General features: G+C 41.3%; 1 protein-coding gene across 1 annotated transcript in view; it reads left to right on the top strand.

The window, feature by feature from the left end:
- Nucleotides 1–18,753, top strand: part of LOC134611005 (tRNA (32-2'-O)-methyltransferase regulator THADA-like) — a 38,900-nt gene that overhangs the window by 19,137 nt on the left and 1,010 nt on the right. The window contains exons 11-28 of the mRNA XM_063454480.1: nucleotides 794–991; nucleotides 1,598–2,267; nucleotides 3,735–3,887; nucleotides 4,400–4,509; nucleotides 5,003–5,160; nucleotides 5,874–6,016; nucleotides 7,690–7,869; nucleotides 11,132–11,277; nucleotides 11,402–11,530; nucleotides 11,975–12,079; nucleotides 12,164–12,358; nucleotides 12,449–12,599; nucleotides 12,728–12,953; nucleotides 13,075–13,302; nucleotides 14,950–15,154; nucleotides 15,268–15,462; nucleotides 15,547–15,779; nucleotides 16,615–17,294. Coding sequence (XP_063310550.1) covers nucleotides 794–991; nucleotides 1,598–2,267; nucleotides 3,735–3,887; nucleotides 4,400–4,509; nucleotides 5,003–5,160; nucleotides 5,874–6,016; nucleotides 7,690–7,869; nucleotides 11,132–11,277; nucleotides 11,402–11,530; nucleotides 11,975–12,079; nucleotides 12,164–12,358; nucleotides 12,449–12,599; nucleotides 12,728–12,953; nucleotides 13,075–13,302; nucleotides 14,950–15,154; nucleotides 15,268–15,462; nucleotides 15,547–15,779; nucleotides 16,615–16,942 — 3,753 coding nt within the window. The 3' untranslated portion in view covers nucleotides 16,943–17,294. The remainder of the gene's footprint in view (nucleotides 1–793; nucleotides 992–1,597; nucleotides 2,268–3,734; nucleotides 3,888–4,399; nucleotides 4,510–5,002; nucleotides 5,161–5,873; nucleotides 6,017–7,689; nucleotides 7,870–11,131; nucleotides 11,278–11,401; nucleotides 11,531–11,974; nucleotides 12,080–12,163; nucleotides 12,359–12,448; nucleotides 12,600–12,727; nucleotides 12,954–13,074; nucleotides 13,303–14,949; nucleotides 15,155–15,267; nucleotides 15,463–15,546; nucleotides 15,780–16,614; nucleotides 17,295–18,753) is intronic.

Genomic DNA, 18,753 nt, shown 5'->3' with positions numbered 1-18,753 from the left:
AAGTTGTTCAGGTGATTATAGTGTCCCTTTAAACATATCAGAATCAATATACTGCTTATTAATAACCACTGTAGCTCATATTATAGTTAAAGGGAATGTCAAATATCTGAAATGTACACACATGACTTATGTTAGACTTTTAGCAAAGTACATCATGATCTAGTTCAGAGAAGGTAAAGCCAGGGGAAACATTGCAAATGAAGAAAAGAAACATCGTTTAACGGGATATTGTAGTCACCAGATCAACTACAGCTTAATATAGTTGTTCTGGTGTGTATAGTGTGTCCCTGCAAGATTTTCAATGTAAACCCTTAGAAAAGGCAATGTTTACATTGCTGTCTAGTGACACCTCCAGTGGCAGTCACTAAGATGAACACTAGAGGTGCTTCCTGGATCAGTGCTTTCCAATGGGAAAGCATTGGATTGGCTGAGATCTTAAATTCTGATTAACTCAGCAAAGGAGGCTAATAAGGAGCGAAGTCAGTGCCGACAGACCCACGCAGCACTGGAATAAAGGTACGTTTTACAGCTTTTTAAGGGGGACGGCCACCTAAATACAACCTGACCTCATAGTGTTCCTTCAATTTCTCCTCTTCTTTGTACATTTCCTCTCTGCCAGGTGCAAAGGACAGAGCTGTGGATTTATGTATTTAATTTTATTTTTTCACAACTTACTAATGCATATTTGATAAATATAGGAATAGGTAAAAATAACTATAAACTGTCCATAGGATTTTTAAGTCTGCTTTTTTCTTACTCCCACATTCAAACTATTGTCTTGCACATTTGCCAGATTGATGGTATGTCTGGATTGATCCTCAGCTGCTTCCAACATTGCCTGCATATTTACCACACAGAATGTCAGCTCATGGAGTTATCAGAGGATGTGTTTCTTCAGGATATGCTGCAGAAGATCATGAAAACCTCATGGCAGTCCCGGTCAAGATATACTCCGCTCTGTGCATTGATACCCTTCCTAGGACCTAATCTAGTAGGATCCTAGATTTGGATAAATAAAAATTAATGGAAAATAATGTAAAGGAACCTGGCGGAAGCATTAATCTGCTAGATGCTGTATTTTTATTGTCTATGCCTTTAATGACTAATGGTACTCTTTCCAGCAAACATTTTTCATAGTGAATCATGTCTGGTTTTCGAATTTTGAAATTGACCATTGACTGTATTTCCACTCTGAAAACCTTAAAAACCCATGTTCATTGAACACGTTAAGGCTCCCAGATTTCCCTTGTCAATATGTCACTGTGTCCCTGCATTCTGTGACTGGAGACTGCAGTAGGTAGTAAATGTTGCTGATGATATAGAACTGCCCCCTTCCCCTGTGACGTCAGTGGATGACATTTACTTTTCCTTCTTTGCTGACCAAGATCCATCCAGATTTTTACTAAGTGAGGGCATGCGCATCAAATCGGCTTACTGTGCAGTTCCACTGATGACTGGGGATTGAACCCTTTTAAACCCTACTGAACAATAGTTTATGGGATAGGAAAAAACATAGACCAACATGCAACTAGTCTGTATTATTTTTAGTAGTGTTATTGGATGTCAGATGCTCAGTAATATTCTGTTTTTTTTACAGACCCTCACTATGTACCCAAATCTCCCAGCTCACCTGTTCAATTGCCTTTCCACAAACTATTTGTGTCCTCCTGCTTCAGAGACCTATCGTATCCTCATAACACTGCAACGGAAGGAGTGGAGCCTAGAGGTCCAGCAGGATGAGAAGGAGTTGGGCAGATGCTGGGCAATGACCTGGCTTATTCATCTTTGTGATGCACTTAGATCCACGGAAAGCTCCCTACAAAGTAATGCTGCCACACACCTTCTGCCTTGCACCCTTAGCTGCTTCTCAGAGTCTTTTACTTTGCTGTCAGAGCAACTCAGTGGTCCTAGTCCTTCAGATCTGTGTGGGTGGATCTGCCTCCTACGTGCACAGAAAGTGGTTTTGGGTGGAGTGACTGAAGATGTGGAGAAGAGGTTGCAAGCATGCCTGGAGTCTGCTGATGATGGAGTTCGTCTAAATGCTCTGAGTTTCCTCTGCTGTGGTACTCGAACCAGCCAGCCCCTTTCTCCACAGGAGCTCCGTCTTCTCAGAACCTTTCTCCCATATAACCTGGGATGTGACAATTCTGGTTTCAGGCAGCAGCTACAGGCAGCTCTTCGCAGAGCCATTGAAAGACTACGAGATGGAGCTTTGACTGCTCTTCGCAAAGGACAGAGCCAAGAAATAAGCCTTTGCCAAGCGATAGGTACAAGCTGCACCCTCACAACAATTAACCGTTCTTTTTTATTTGGCCAAACTTGTTGGATGCACTACAGTGTAACTCTAACATCACCCATACGATGAATAAATGGAAGACTAGTAGATAAAGGTGATCAGAAGCTAGCTTTTATAGGATCATGTAATATTAGGGTATATTGAGTTTATTAACAACCCCACAAACCATTAGATGGTATGTTAGTGTTTTAAAAATGAATTATTTTTTTTACAACCATTTTACATGAATTGCTGCCACTCACACATCCTAGAGTAGGAATGTTCAGGAGATGTAGAGCTATATCGATCTCTGCTATTTTATTTAATTCTGTATTTTATAAATATGTCTACTTATTGCTACACTTTTAGGATTGTCAGGAATTTATTTTAATTTCATAATTTGCATATAGCATGATGGTGCTATATTTTAATTTCATCATTTGCATATAGGGATGATATGTGCAAGAATAAAATGAATTTCCTGCGCTGGTTTATTTAGGGCTTCTCCAACCAAAAACCAATGTTTTCATAAAACACTGTTTTTTGATTAGAGAACTTTTTTTTAACTGGTAAGCCCCCAAACTTTTTTTATTTTTTCTAAAGGAAGACTTGCCAGGTTCTCCCTGAAGCCCAATCCCCCATTGCTATCCTCACTCCCTGCGCTGGAGAAGTAGGGAGGTCAGAAAGAATGGACTGGAGGGGGGGCATGCCAAATTTGACTCTCTGATGCCAGCATGCCTAGGATAGCATACAATACCAATTTTGCACAGCACTGACATTAGCAGCCCAAACCTTTGTTCTGGGCTGCCAAATTATGCTAACAGAGGTGGAGTTACACATCTGGCATCTTATAAGTTAATCTACCTGTGTGTAGCTTTTAAAAGCAAAACACTGCACATACAGACTTCAGGCACCATGATCATTTCAAATCAATGAAATGGTCATGATGCTTGAGAACCCTTTTAAAGCGACCCTCGATGAATAAAAGGTGTATGAATGTCTCTGATGTATCATGCATAAAATCATGCTGGAGTTTTTTTTTTTTTGGTTTTTTTTTTTTTTTTGGTTTCGATGATTCCAGATGATTTAAAAAACAAAGCAAAACATTTTTCATTCACGTTTTCCCCCCAATACCAAGAGGAAGCTTATGAGACTCTTAACAGGAAATGTACAGCCATATATTTTACATACAACCGCATAAAGCTTCCCCCAAATCAGCTGAAAGAGAAATTGTGTATAATGTCATACATGTGAGCGTTCTCGGTAATTCTCAGTGGAATGCTAGAAGGTTATAATTGACTCTGTCATTTTATAGTAAACCATGTTTATTTCATACATTATCTCCATACCATATGACGTAAATCTACTATGGCCTGTCTCCTTAATGCAGTGAAATTGAAACCTGAATCTGAATAGCATGCCGGGTCATGTGACCTTTTCTCTCTTATAACCTAATCAGATTTTTTGGAGTGGTTGCTTCAATTAAGTGTCTCTACAATCTCCACTGCTGGAAATTACCAACGCCGCTGCAGTGGTCTGCTCACTTTCTCTGCTTTGCTAGAAAGCTGCTCTGACTGCTGGACCCCCCAGAAGAAGAAAGGACAACCTCCCCGTGAGTAATTTTCAATACAAAAGTATGTTAGGATCCCGAATAATTTAATAGTCCATAGATGCAGCTGTAAGATCCAGATTAATTGAAATTGTTCATGATGCCCCGTGAACGGTCACTCAATGTACCTACCTGCATAATTAGGAGCTGAAGTGGACTGTCACATTTAAATGTAATTCTTACACTTTATTAGCAACTGGGTGCCTGCTTTCATTGTCTTTCTCAACAGATGCAGAATGGAGTGTGCGGTGTTGTTTACAAGGCATTCTGTTCTTTATTAGTGTGTATTTTGGGAGTGCCCACACACACACACACACACATACATTTAATACGCAGAATAAAAATCGCACATAAATAGTATATAACTTTTAACCGGTACTTATGCAGATTACTAATTTTCAATCACATTGGATGAATGCAGTGTTTTTAGCACCAACAAACAAATTGTATCTGCTTCAGATGCATTTTGACACAACTGCCCACAACTTTCTCCATTTTTCCCTATCTTTTAATAGGCGATATGTCTGTATTGCTCACCTATGCAAGACAGAGAGGATGCTGGGATTTTTTCTCTGTGTCCAACATGAAGGCACTTCTTGGATGCATTCAAGATAGCACTAATGAGGTAAACAGGCCAATGCTTTTCTTATTTTTTTTAACATCAAAATACATTGTTCTATTTGCATGTTTTGAGGGTAAAATCTTTCAAAACAGAAAAGAGTGTCGCATGTATAATACTGCTGTTTTTAGGCTGTGTCTCCCAAAAGGACTTTATTAAAATGCGCCTGATCAAAAAAAGCTTTTTTTTTTTCTTTTTTTTTATATTATTATTCTATGTATAATGTGTCCCCCAGCAAGCTTTAAGTGCATGGATAAAAAACAAAAATCACAAGCTGGCAGTTTTTTAGATTGTCACGCAATCTAGCACAATTTCCTCTATTCTTTATCTTTAGCAGACATATAAATATTTTCATATTTTAAAAAAATAGGTTGTTTAACCTTTTTTCTTATTTGAATATGGTCCATTACCACTGCTCACTTCTATTTTAAACGTTGCAATATGTCGAGTGAAGGTTTGCCCTGTAACTATTGTTTTGGCACTGTTACCCATTTAACAGATCCGCGAGATGGCATCTGATTTGTTGGTGCGTTTTTTCCTTCCTGCCCCAGAGCCTGTTTTCCTCCCACTATATGAGTTGGGCAAAGCCATTCTATGCAGTCCCAGGGTGCCTTTAGCTGAAGTTGGTGCTCTCATAATGAAGACGCTGATGCAGAGGTATGTAGTAAATGGAGAAGAACAGCAGGATTTCTGTAACATAGAGTGCACTTGTCTTAATTTTTATTTTATTTTAACTCTAAATTAACATAGATGTGAAGGCTCCTACATGTCAGTTTATGACTTACCTTACTTTAATGCAGGGGTTGACATCCTTCAGTATTCTACATGGTGCTGACTCCCATAATGTTCTTACAGACATCATGCTGGCAAAAGTTAAGGGAGATGTAGTCCTACTTTAATTTCATCTACGGTTTTACAAAATTCAAAGGGTCACTCCAACATTGACCATAAATATACCTGTTCTGAACATTGAAGTGGTGCTTTTGTAATTAAGATTGAGCCCTCATTGTCCGAATAGAAAAGTAGGACCGTTTCCTCCCAGCAGCTACTCCACCCGCAATAAGATCAGAATTGGTGATCTCTGGTGCAATCCAACGCTTGTCATAGAGAAGTACTGTCAATCAACGGTGCATGCGCAGCTATTGCCAAATCATTGACATGTTCAGTATTATCTTGCTATGTGTGATGAGGCTGAATGTGGAAACCTTCAAAAACTTAAGGTGTTAAGAAAGATGTATCTCTAGTGGTTGTCAATCAGTGTGTTTTTTTTGTTTTCTTGGGCAAATGTAGGCATTGCCATCTGCTTAGTGTGTCCCTTTATGTCATGACATTTTAAGTAGTGACTAATTATTGTTACCACTTTGGTACAGTCCACAGGGAGTGGTGGTGTCGCCAGGAAATGAACCGGTCACCATGCTGCGCCTTGTGACCTTTCTTACAGAGATGTTACAGGAGCACTACAACTGTGCCCGGGACAATCTTCTTCTGGCTGCAACATCCAAGCCACTTCATGGTGAGCATAGATTAAAGGAAATGCTAATGACATGCTACACACTAGAAAATGGTAAACTATAATTCACAAATGTAAACAAGCCAATCAAATGTATAAAGGCTAATTATAATACAAGAACGAGCCACTGTAGACTAATGACTTCACAAGATGAAGATTTACGTGTGTTTTGGATCACTGGTTTCAACTGCTTAATCAGGTTAGCAGCAGCTAGCAGACCACATATTTGTCTAATACGTGGTTGAATTCATTGCACATATAGAGTTTAGTATTCTGTATGCTTTTATATACATTCTAAAAATTGTTTTAGTAAATACATCTTGAAATTCTTTAGCACTGACAGTATATCTATCTATCTTAAAACCTGTATCATCTATACATCACAGGGCTAGTAGATGCTTTCTACAAACTGTATATCGTTTCTAGTCTAGTTGAGCAAGGTTCAGTGACATGTGAGGCAACCACTATTTGTAACTGCCCATTGATATCAAATTCCATAATTATGATTATGGAGGAACACTGTAATCTGCAAATACTGACAATTGATTATTGATGTCTACTTCAAGATAATTTATAAAAGGATGAAAGAGAAGTGGACCCAGAACAGAACCCTGAGGGACACCACTTACCATTTTTGTCCAATTTGAAAATGTTTCATTTACAACTACTCTCTACACTCTGTTGTGTTCTATCTAAGAACACGATTTTTCATCTAAACCAAATGATTTCAGTTTTACTAGTAACCTTTTGTGTGGAACTGTATCACGTGCCATGGCAAAATCCAAGTAGAGCACACCTACTGGAACATCCTGATCTATATTTCTACTTACTTCTTCATAAAATGCAATTAAGATAGTTTGGTATGACATGTCTTTCAAAAAACCTTATTGATTCCTGCTAATTATATTTTGGTTTAAAAGCAATTCTTGAATATTCTCCCTTAACAGTCATTCAAATAAGTTTCCAACCACAGACTTTAAGCTCATGGGTCTGTAGTTTTCTGTTGAGCTTTGAACCGTTTTTAAATATAGGCACCACACACACCCTTTTTTCCCAATCCTCTGGTACAATTCCTGAAGGAAACAAATCCTGAAAAGTCAAAAGCAGTGTTATGGCTATATCTATGCTAATCTCCCAAAGCACATGTGGGTGAATACCATTGAGCCCCTGTAGTTTTTTTTACATTAACTTTATTTAGTTTCTAAAGCACTTTTATTCTATGTTACCTGATCACCTGTTCATTGAAAGGCCTTTGTAAAATATATTTTCAAATCTACAGCCACAGATTTTTTTCTTCCCTATGTGCTGAAGAAAAATGTAATTATTTAGAATCCTCCTTGATTAACTCACCCATCACACTTTCCTATAGACCAACATTTTAACTCTTTTAACCTTTTTAGTATTAAAAATACTTTTTGGGGTTGGTCTTGCTCTCTTTGTCTACTAGCTTTTCATTATCAAGTTTATCTAATCTTTCTCATGCAAACCCTATTGGCATATATTTGTTGTAGGATGCAATCAACCCATCTGATTTTAAATGTTTGGAATGCCTTTTTCCTACCTTTTTACATTTGACTGATCCTTGTACTTGGACACATTGGATTTAGTTTTGCTTCTTTTATATTTGTTTGCATATCTTCTCTAATTCTAACAGCCAACCCTCTCTTCCTGTGTAGGGGTGCTTTCAGCTCTACGTCTGTGTTTGCTAGAGGTGCCCGCTGTGTCGCAATCCTTTTCACAGTCTAACCTGACTCCCAGTTGGCGCCCCCTCCTTTCGTGCTTGGTGAGCACTTTGCAAGAGATCGCATCCTTTATCCTGAGTGCTCTGCAAAAAGCATGGGATGAGGACATTCCAGGTGAGAGATGGGCACCTAATGCTCATTGTTTGTATCTCAAACTCCAACTTATCCAGACATCACACTGAGGTGTGTCATGTTTCACAGACAGAAACTTTACTTTAATACACCTAAGAAGCCACAACATATTAGATTTACATAATTATCCTGTTATTTATATATATTTTAAAGACTGTAAGGTTTCTCAACATTTGCATGTTATGTGAATTCCTTGATTAGTTTTAGATATAGAGTTGATGGCATCTACCACATTTTATTTTTCAAGCATTAATGAATAACAAAATACATGTATAATCCCATTCACCCCTGGCACTTCTCTGTGTCCAATAATGAGGTCCCCAGTCTATCCAAGAGCCAAATCCCTCAGTCTAAGTATTGAATCTAGCCATAACCACTGGTGACATTTTTAAGAAGTGATGTTAACAAGCTCAGACATGTAAGCACACCTTTGCAAAACATTACAGGTTAGACCTACAAGTCTTTGAAAATACTGTTATTGGGCACAAGGTGTGCTTCGAGCTGTTCTTTTCCTGCCCTTAAGGATTGATTTGTTTATCCCTATTGTTGCACTGCCTCTAATTTGGGGGTACTAACTGTAAATCTCCTTTTGCTTAAGATTAGAGGCAGTGCACATCTAATTCCCTCCCATGTTTAATACATTTCTACTTTTTCAAGAGTTTGGCTTGTGTATTTTCTGGGGGCATAATGGTGAGTTAGAAGGTGGAGGATGAGGAGGGGCTTAATCTTTTTAAAGCGGCACTGTCATGCCGAATCCCGTTTTTTTTTTTTTTTTTAACCCCCCTCCTGCCTCCACTACATCCAATTGACCTCCTAGTCACCCCCAAATGCCCCTAAGCCCCCCATATTACCTATTTTTTATTCTTTATTTTCTGCCCCGATCTTTATTCAGGGCGCCGCCATCTTTGTGTGAGTAGATGAAGTCCCTGTGGGACACGTCATCTACCCACACTACACAAACTGTGAGATTCCCGCACATGCCCAGTGAAACACCTGGACATGCGAACGGGAATTTCACCTATTCATTCATTCATTCATCAGACAGACGAATGAATGAATAGAAAAAATCAGACGAACAAACTAACACTGAGTATCAGTGTTAGTTTGTTCCTTCAGTTTATTACAAGGAGGGAGCTACCGGTGTGCAGCTCCCTCCTTGTAATATGTAAAGACAGAAGCCCCCACTTCATTAGCCCCCAGATCCTCCCCTCACTCTATGGGGGTCAATATGACCCCCATAATAGCATAAGGGAGATTCAAATCTCCCCAATGCCCCTACTCGCTATACCGCGAGTAGGGGCATGTCCACTAAACAGTGAGCAGCCTGTGGCTGCTCACTGTAAAAAAAAAAAGAAAGGGTAATAAGGGGGGGGGACCTACTGTGGCGGGTGGGGGCCATAATGGGATGAGGGGGGGGGGGTACCTACTGTCCGCCCCCACCCCTGGGCGGCGGGTGGGGGCCATAATAGTAATAGGGAGGGGGGACCTACTGTCCTCCCCCACGGCCCCCACCCCTGGGCGGCGGGTGGGGGCCGTAATAGGGAGGGGGGGACCTACTGTCCTCCCCCGGCCCCCACCCCTGGGCGGCGGGTGGGGGCCATAACGATAATGGGCGGGGGGGGCCTACTGTCCTCCCCCCGCCCCGACCCCTGGGCGGCGGGTGGGGCCACTAAGTAAATTCCCCCCTCCCATTAAGGTGACTAGGGGTCCCCAAGCCCCTAGTCACCCACCCCCCACCCAAATAAAAATGCCCCTACCTACCCCCCTCACCCTAAAAAATAGTGAGGGGGGAATAAAATTGCTAACCTGTAAAGTAAAATTAAACTTGCCATTCGACGTCTTCTTTTTTCTAAAATCTTCATTTTTCAGCCCCGAAAAAGGCCAAATAAAAAACCATCATACCCGTCGAACTAAAAATAAAATAAAAAACCCGAGTAGGTCCCCCCCCCCCCTTATTACTATTATGGCCCCCACCCGCCGCCCAGGGGTGGGGGCCGGGGGGGGAGGACAGTAGGTCCACCACCCCCCTATTACCATTATTGCCCCCACCCGCCGCCCAGGGGTGGGAGCCGGGGGGGAGGACAGTAGGTTTCCCCCCCCCCCCCTTATTACTATTATGGCCCCCACCCGCCGCCCAGGGGTGGGGGCCGGGGGGGAGGACAGTAGGTCCCCCCACCCCCTCATTATCTCTATGGCCCCCACCCACCGCCACAGGCGGCTCACTGCTTACAAGACATGCCCCTACTCGCGGTATAGCGAGTAGGGGCAGATTATTTACGAATACTAAGTCATCTTTACTTAGTGTTGGTAAATGTGGTTGAAAGACCAATTTAGGTCTTTCACCCTTTTAGTATATAACTCCCTAATTCCCACGGTATCAGGGAGCTATCTACTAAGCGGCTGCAAGATGCAGCCACAGCACAAATAGGATCGGAGTGTCATTCATTAGAATGAAATTCCGATCCGAACAAAGTGCCGAATTGCATCCTAACACCAATGGAGAAACTCTTCTCATTCTGTTAGGATGCAATTCGGCAGTTTCGTCTAAAATGACAGGAAGCATCGCGGGAACACAGAGGAAAGGTAAGGATTATGGGAAAATTGCTCTGACCAGCGGAAATGAAGCACACTTTGCTCCTCCGCTGGTCAGAGCTGGTCAAGCGGAGGAATCCTCCATAAGGCAAAGAGTCCCTACTTTGTCTTATGATTTTAAAGAAAACTAAAGAAGACAGGAAGAAAAGAATAACAGATCCCGAGAGAGGGGGAGAAGAGGAAGAGATTGAGGAAAGGTAAGTTCGGCATGACAGTGCCGCTTTAAGTTGTTTACAGTTCTGCTTGCCTATTTTGCTGCAAAATTTTAAAAAATGTCTTTCTTTTATAGCCCTATTCCCGTAATTGATATGCAATAAATAATTCTGGAAGAGTAGGCCTCTTTTTGTGTGGTCAGCCCCTAAAAAGTCCATGCAGAATATATGATAATGGAGCATCTGCCAGGGTTCATTTTACTTGTTTGAATTTGTTGGCAATTGTGTACAAATTAGTCATAAAAGAAACAAACAAAGTACCCTACAATACTTGTGTCTCCTATTCATGTCAAATGAAATATATAATAGCAGTGGCTATGGCAATAAGGCTGCAGTTCTTTATGGTGCTAGAGAAGGCAATTATTGCAATCCTTTTTTTTGTATTTTTTTTTCGTAAGTTTCTTATTCTAAATTTTAATATTGTGTTTGTGTGTTTGTAGATGCAGTTGCACCATCTTTTGAGGATATGGGGAAGGCAGTGAATGCTTTGATTGCACAGGGATGTGGTCTGGATGAAGTACATGGATCAGTTCTTATATCAGAAGAGCACAGTCTCATCATGACTTGCTGTTGGGTCTCATTAAAGGTGAATATTGATTGCACGTATACAAAAATATTTTATTTTTCTGTAAGTGAATTTGGTAACATGATACTTGAAATGTGTTTTCACGTGTGGGATTTATTTAATTTTTTTTTTTCTGCTGTCCCAGGAAATCGGAGTGCTATTGGGACCTCTAGTGGAGAGATTGATTTCTTCCCCAGTTCCTTTATTGTCTGTCTCTGCAGTACAAGAATCTGTTGCAACTTATCAGGATATATTTATGCGATGCCGTCACTGGGTGAGTTATGAAAACGTCTTGCAGCAGAGAGATGGCAGCCTTTGACATTGCCATGCAAATGTAATTGGTCAAAACCGTATGAGGATATTTTCACATTCTTTCCATAGATCGAATTGTCTGAAATGTTATTATTCATTGATACAACCAAATACATAGGATTTTACAAGTGGCTAATCCGAAAACATTGCTTTTAATATATTGTCTTAGAAAGGTCTGAGTGTGAATTGCACATATATCCTATTGCAGATCAGAATTGCAATCCCTTTATTTATATTATAAATTACTTTTATCTTACAATAGATATATGTAAAGTAATAAAAAGGTGATGTAATTTTCTCATTTATTTAGATATAAAGGCAAAACTATGGAAAGTGGAGATGGCTGTTCTGTGTTTTTAATCTTTTATAACCGGATTAATAGTGTAATTTTATTTGCATCCTTTAGGGTGCAGTAGAGGGCTGCATTGCAGGATTTACTAAGCTTTGCTGTGCGTTGCTTTGCAATGAAGATCAAAAACTGAGCACTATCCCTGGAAACATAATGGAACAGGTGCATGATACTTTTGTACAAATTTATCCCATTTTAGAAATTTTTCCTCTCTGACTTTTATTTTCACTCCATCATTTTGCCCAGGGCCTGGCTGAATGTCGCTCTCAGCACTCTGTCTCTGTCACACGTAGAGGTGCTGGTTTCCCTGTTCTCCTCCAGAGCATTCTGTGTGCAGAAGGGTCACCGCACACCTTGTTAGTATCCTGTGTGAGTTCTTTATTAGAACTGGCCAAGGAACCACTGCCTTCTGACTGGGATCTGACCAGAGATCTTCCACAGGTAACTTCTCTATAAGGCATAAGCATATTATTGAAGCCTGTTTGAGCACACTACCACCAGGTTTTGTTTTTTTATTTATTTTTTTAACAGGTTTCTGCAGTGCACGCTCTTCAAACGATGCTGCGTTCTTCTGTCCTTCGATCTAATCTGCTCACCCATGCTGTTAAACTGATGTCTCTTGCTCTCCACAATCTGAGGAGCCCATGCTGGTCCATGCGTAATGCAGCTTTACAACTTTTCAGTAAGTCTTGTGTTCGAGTTGCAGTATTCTCCAGACATCGCCAATGGACATTTGAAAGTTGCATTATAATTTGCATGTTTTTCATCTAATCTGTTTGTTCAGTCTGGTATTTTGTGTTGCCACCACAGGTGCCTTGACAGGGGGTATGCTGGGCTTGTCTCGCAGTCATGGGGACAGTTCAGTGAAGAGCACTGTGTCTGTGGGTGCTTTGCTGAGAAGGTTCCCAGGACTTAAGAATGTGCTCCGGCAGGAGCTACAAGACTCTCAGCAGTCAGGGAAGGTGCTACACCCCAGTTTACATCCAGTCCTAACACTTCTTGCCAGACTGCAGCCAGGAGGAGACAACGAGGCTGAGTAATTCTGGGTTATCCAACTAGTTGGGAGGTTCTGGATTTAAAAGTTCTATAGTACAAGTTGTTTGCAGCCTATGTGCTGCTTATTGATGGATATTTTATTTATTTATTTATTTATTTAGCTGTTTTCTGGATCCTCTGCTGTGCCTGGCTGGAAATCCTATATATGCAGTACGAGTCATAGCGGCTCGTGCAATTGTACCCATTGTCCAAGAGGACAATTATCATCATCTGCTATTACAGTTGGCTCAGAGCATACCCAAATCAAGTGGAGTAGTGTCCCACAATGCACTACATGGCTGTCTTCTACAAATCCATGCTCTGCTGGCTGAAACATTGAAAGAAAACCGGTAAGGGAGAAATAAGACAAATACAGCTAATGTAGCACGCAATCATGTGTCTTTATATGTACAAGCAACTTAAAAAACAGTTATGTCATGGTGTTTCATTACCTTTATTGGGAATGTCTGAACTAAAATGGATTTGCTGCCACCTTACCAAGATGTTTCTAGTGAAGAGCTGGATCCCTGATAATGTTGTAGGCTTTGACCACACATTGTGGACAATGGGGCAAATGGCGCAATTAATTGGGTTTTGTGGAGATGTCTTCCTAGTAAGAGGAAATTTGTGTTCCTTGTGAACAATAACTTTTTTGTTTAGTTTTCATTTTTAGTGCAACAACCTCTGCTTGTAGGATAGTTTCCCCATGTGATAATTTCCGTATGTATTATTGGTACGGATTCACAGCATTAAATAGATACTTTAAGCACCAAAACCACTATATCTTAATGCAGTGGTTTTAATGAAAAAACCCTGTCCTTGCATTCCATTTGGGCGAAAATTGCCATTTGCTGAACATGTCCAGTAAGTCCCCAATGCTTTTCTATGAGAAGCATTAGCTTGGAGATCGTCTGTCGCAACTTCCACTGCAGGACCGGGACAAATTTGTTTTAGGCGGTTTTTGAGGGGCTTTAATATATTCTATGAATGGGAGGGACACTTGAACCTATAAAAATATATATAATTAAAGGGTTAGCTCAGACACAATATCCACCACAATGCAATGTAGTGGCTATGGTGCAGAAAGTCCCTCAGCACTGACCCACAGTAAGTAACTAAACTATTTTAAATGGATTGACACCTGAGTCTCCTGGGTACCTGCAATCTGGTCCGTTTCTCTGATCTAGCCAAAGCAAAAGAGTGTGTCGTCCTACAAATTCCATACAAATACGGGCAGAACTGATGACAGTAATGCAAAAGTCAGAACATTTGCTTTAGTCATATATGAAGAGAGGCTGAAATGTGAGTGCTTTGGAAACCCAGGTAAGTGTTGAAAAAAGCTGTAGTAGTTATGATGGCTAAACTCACCCTTAAACCCATCGGTCACTGAATCATACAGTGACCATGGGGTTGGTTTATGTATTCATTTATTTTGGGAGGGGTTGGGGTGTATGGCGAGGTGTAGGCTCTGGATTATAGTCCAAGCCTCTCTGATCACTGAGAGTGACGAGAAGCTGTAGAGCATACAAACACAGCATTTGCTAACTGTATGTGTCCGGGCAGCATCTCCTCACATGCTTTCACTCTCTGAAATTGATTGCATGTCAGGAAATGCCTTTAAATGGCTGAGACTGCTGCTCCTCTTCCTGAACCGTCCATATTAATATTAAGCTGCAGGCCCTGGCATGCATGTGGGGCCAGGACGTCGCTCATCTTCAAGAGACCATTTTTGTGATTATCCGAGCAAGTCTCATGGCGTGAAGAGGATAATTACGAATTATTGGTGTGTCTGACTATATCTGATTTTGAAAATGCAAACACAAAAGAAGTTGTAGTGCAAAAATCTAGGTAGTTGATTTTAATCTGATTATGAGTCTGTGATAAAAATGAAACTAATCTGAATATATTCAGTCTTCTTACGAGCTTTACCTTTCTTTCATTTCCCTTGTGTTTCCTCCTTCTCCCATCGTCTTGCTTTTTCAATCTTCCCTTGTCAGCCTACCAGAGAGTTTTGGATGTGACTTTGCCCAGAGGTTGCTTCCAGCCCTTTGGCTGCTTTCTCCAAGTCAAAAATGTCCTTTGATTCGAGCCTCATTCCTTGATGTGCTTTCTCTGTTGGTGCCAATGAATGGTGCGGAGTATGCACGACTGGTGGATGAGGCTGTTTGCACAGCACTCAAAGCACAGGATTTCGATAAACAGGTAGATATATACGTGAAATGTTTTGTTTGTTTAGTTTTCTTTTCATTCTCTGTAGACCTTTTCCTTTTTTCCCTCTCTTCTCATCTATATTTTTTTGCTCCCTTGCCTTACAGGTGGGCTCTGATGTTTTCCATGAGGCATGTGTTCTGTATATGTGCAAAGAGTCTGACCGGTTGTCTGATCATGTCAACCAAGTTGTGCTCCAACTTCTTCAGGATGGCGATCCTGCTCTGTACAAATGGCTCAAGGGGAAAATTAATTGTGATATGTCTTCAGCAATGGGCAAGGCTGTGAGAGATGCCCTTCAGGTAAAGTTATGCAAAGATATTCTCACTAACTAAAGTGTTTTCATGGCGCTGTTCTTCACATTCAAGGTGTTTTTTTTTTTTTAGGACAAATTCTGTTCAGTGCTGCTTTCTGGTAGTGCCCCTGAGGATCTAACACCGTGCCTGGAGGCTTTTGTTCATGTGCACAGTGTGTGCTTTCCATCATATGTTCTCAACTTGCCTGAAAAGCAGGAGATACGCTGTGCACACATTCTTCTTGGTCTTCTGGAATCTGGTAGAGAAGGACCTCAGCTTCAGGGCCAGGCCCTGCGTGCCGTCGGCTTGTTGCTAAAACATGGGTAAATTTAATATCTTGTAGCTGAGTATTACAAGAGAAATTAAAAATGTTAATGTTTACCGTACAATCGTTTTTGGGGTGGGGGGCGCATGTAATTTTGCTAAATTATCAAAGTTTCAGGTGTGTTTTGCCATGCAGAAAACTGGTTTAGACCTGTATGACGTCCGCATGGTGATGAAGTATTATAATATTTTGTAAAGATCGCAAAAGTGGAAACTTTGGTCTATGTTAATAGCCAGAGCCAATTATGATATTACTGGGGTTTTCTCTGACCTATTGAATGTAGAGAGTGTTGATTTCAGCTGACATGAAACACTTTATGTGACTTAGAGTTTGTGTTATTCAGAGAGTAGGTTTTTGTGTGTCTTGTTGGCTTACATCCCTTAACCCCTTAAGGACACATGACATGTGTGACATGTCATGATTCCCTTTTATTCCAGAAGTTTGGTCCTTAAGGGGTTAAAGGGACACTCTAAACACCAAAACCACTACAGTATGCTGTAGTAGTTTTTGTGCCAGGAGTCTCCTAGTGTTGTTGAAAAGGGTTTGACACTTTGCCACATGGTCTGGCTCTTCTTCAGATATCAATGCAGAAGTTCCTACTGAAACCTTCTCCAATTCGTAATATCCAACATTAGTATGCTAATATGTAAGAATAAACCTGCGCTTTAGCATAGCTATGCAGACTGGAAGGCTAGAAAGTCAGGTAAGTGTCAAATTATTAATAAACCGTTTGGCAGCTTACCCTGGGATGACACTAAGGGACTTCTGGCATTGCGCTGTTGTGAATTTTAGTTTTAGAGTATTCCTTTTAGTAATTCCTGTATCCCAATCAGGACCATGCTACAGGACATCTCGGTTTGCTCAAGATGGCTGGATGTTCTCTCATCTTGTGCTGACCCGGTTTCATCCTGCGAGGAGCTAAGGCTGGCTGCTGCACATGCTCTACACGTTGGCGGAGCTGACCTAGTGAGACAAGCACTTGGTGACAGTACCTATGGGTTGACACAACTGGCTGTAAGGCAAGAAGGGTCTATACTATGGATGTCAATATTTCAAAGTTTTTCTCTAGGCATGCTTACATATTCCATTCTCCACCTCTTTTTCCTGTTCCAATTTGTGTGTGCTTGGATTTTCTTGGTTCTCTCTCCTTTAAAGACTTAATTCCTTTTAGCTGTTTCTCCACATTTATATAGTTTAAATCTTTCTCTCATCCTGTAACTGTCACTTCACTTTAGTATTTTCCACAAAACTTTACTTTTTTTATTAGGGCCCTAAGCAATGGAGTTGATCTCTTGCAAGATGAAGAACGGAGTGTAAGAGATACTGCTGCCAGATTTGCTGTTGTTGCCCTTGGTAAGCCAGTTGAGATGACTTTGCAGAGTGATCGGGCTCTCCTGCATCTCCTCCAGCTCTTGAGGGACCACTTCTGGGATTGTGAGGAAACGTTTCATTCACTTTTACTTAGATTGCCTCCCTGTGATCTTCACACAGCACTTACAACTCTCCAAGACAGGTAAATGAGTGAGGAAACATGCTTTACTATAACACACAGACTGTGCTAAATACTTAATCATTGATGAAAATTACATGTGGTTGCATGTCTGTTACATCCTGCCTATCCATGTTCAGTGATGCATCTGTACATTTTTTTATGAGAGAGCCCTGATTTGATATATTTTTCCAACTGTTTCCTTAATACTTGTGCTAAGGTGACCAGCAGTGTGGGGCAACATCTGCACAGGTCAGCATTTTTTTTATATTTATATACAGTACATTGATCAGCCACTCCATTAAAACCACTGACCGGTGAAGTGAGTAACATTGGTTATATTGTACAATGGCACCTGTCAAGGGGTGGGATATATTAGGCAGCAAGTGAACAGTCAGTTCTTAAAGGACCACTATAGGCACCCAGACCACTTCAGCTTAATGAAGTGGTCTGGGTGCCAGGTCCATCTAGGATTAACCCTGCCTGCTGTAAACAGCAGTTTCAGAGAAACTGCTATGTTTACAAATGGGTTAATCCAGCCTCTAGTGGCTGTCTCATTGACAGCCGCTAGAGGTGCTTCCGCGCCTCTCACTGTGATTTTCACAGTGAGAAGATGCCAGCGTCCATAGGAAAGCATTGAGAATGCTTTCCTATGGACTGGCTGAATGGTACGCGGCTCTGGCCGCGCATGCGCATTCAGCCGATGACTGCCAAAGGAGGAGGAGAGTTCCCAGCGTCGAGGGAGCCTGGCGCTGGAGAAAGGTGAGTTTTTAACCCCCTTCAGCCCGGTGGGAGGGAGGCCCTGATGGTGGGGGCACCCTCAGGGCACTATAGTGCCAGGAAAATGAGTTTGTTTTCCTGGCACTATAGTGGTCCTTTAAATTTCATGTGAATTTCTGGTGAATTAGAGTACCCAAGGCTCATTGATGCACATTGGGAACAAAGGCTAGCCCGTCTGGTCTGATCACACAGAAGAGCTACTGTAGCTCAAATTGCTGAAAAACGTAATGATGGCCTTGATAGAAATGTGTCCAAATACACAGTGCATCACCGTTTGCTGCATAGCCGCAGACTGGTCAAAGTGCCCATGATGACTCCTGTCCACCGCAGAAAGCACCTACATTGGGAACCTGAGCATCAGAACTGGACCATGGAGCAATGGAAGATGGTTGACTAGTCTGATGAATCACATTTTATTTTCGGTCAGGTGAATGGCCGCGTTTGTGTGCATTATTTACTTGGGGATGCAGTATGGGGAGAAGACAGACCGGCAGAGGCAGTGTTATGCTTTAGACAATATTCTGCTGGGAAACCTATGGTCCTGGCATTCATGTGGATTTTACTTTCATACGTACCTACTACCTAGAGATAGTTGCAGATCACGCGTACCCTTTCATGTTCCCTGCTGGCAGTGGCATCGTGCAACAGAATAATGCACTCTGCCACAGTGCAAAAATAGTTCAGGAATGGTTTGAAGAACATG

This window comes from Pelobates fuscus, chromosome 5, assembly GCF_036172605.1.
Source record: "Pelobates fuscus isolate aPelFus1 chromosome 5, aPelFus1.pri, whole genome shotgun sequence".
NCBI lineage: Eukaryota > Metazoa > Chordata > Amphibia > Anura > Pelobatidae > Pelobates > Pelobates fuscus.
The sequence above is the reverse complement of the archived record's forward strand: the minus strand, read 5'-3'. Positions and strand labels throughout refer to the sequence as shown.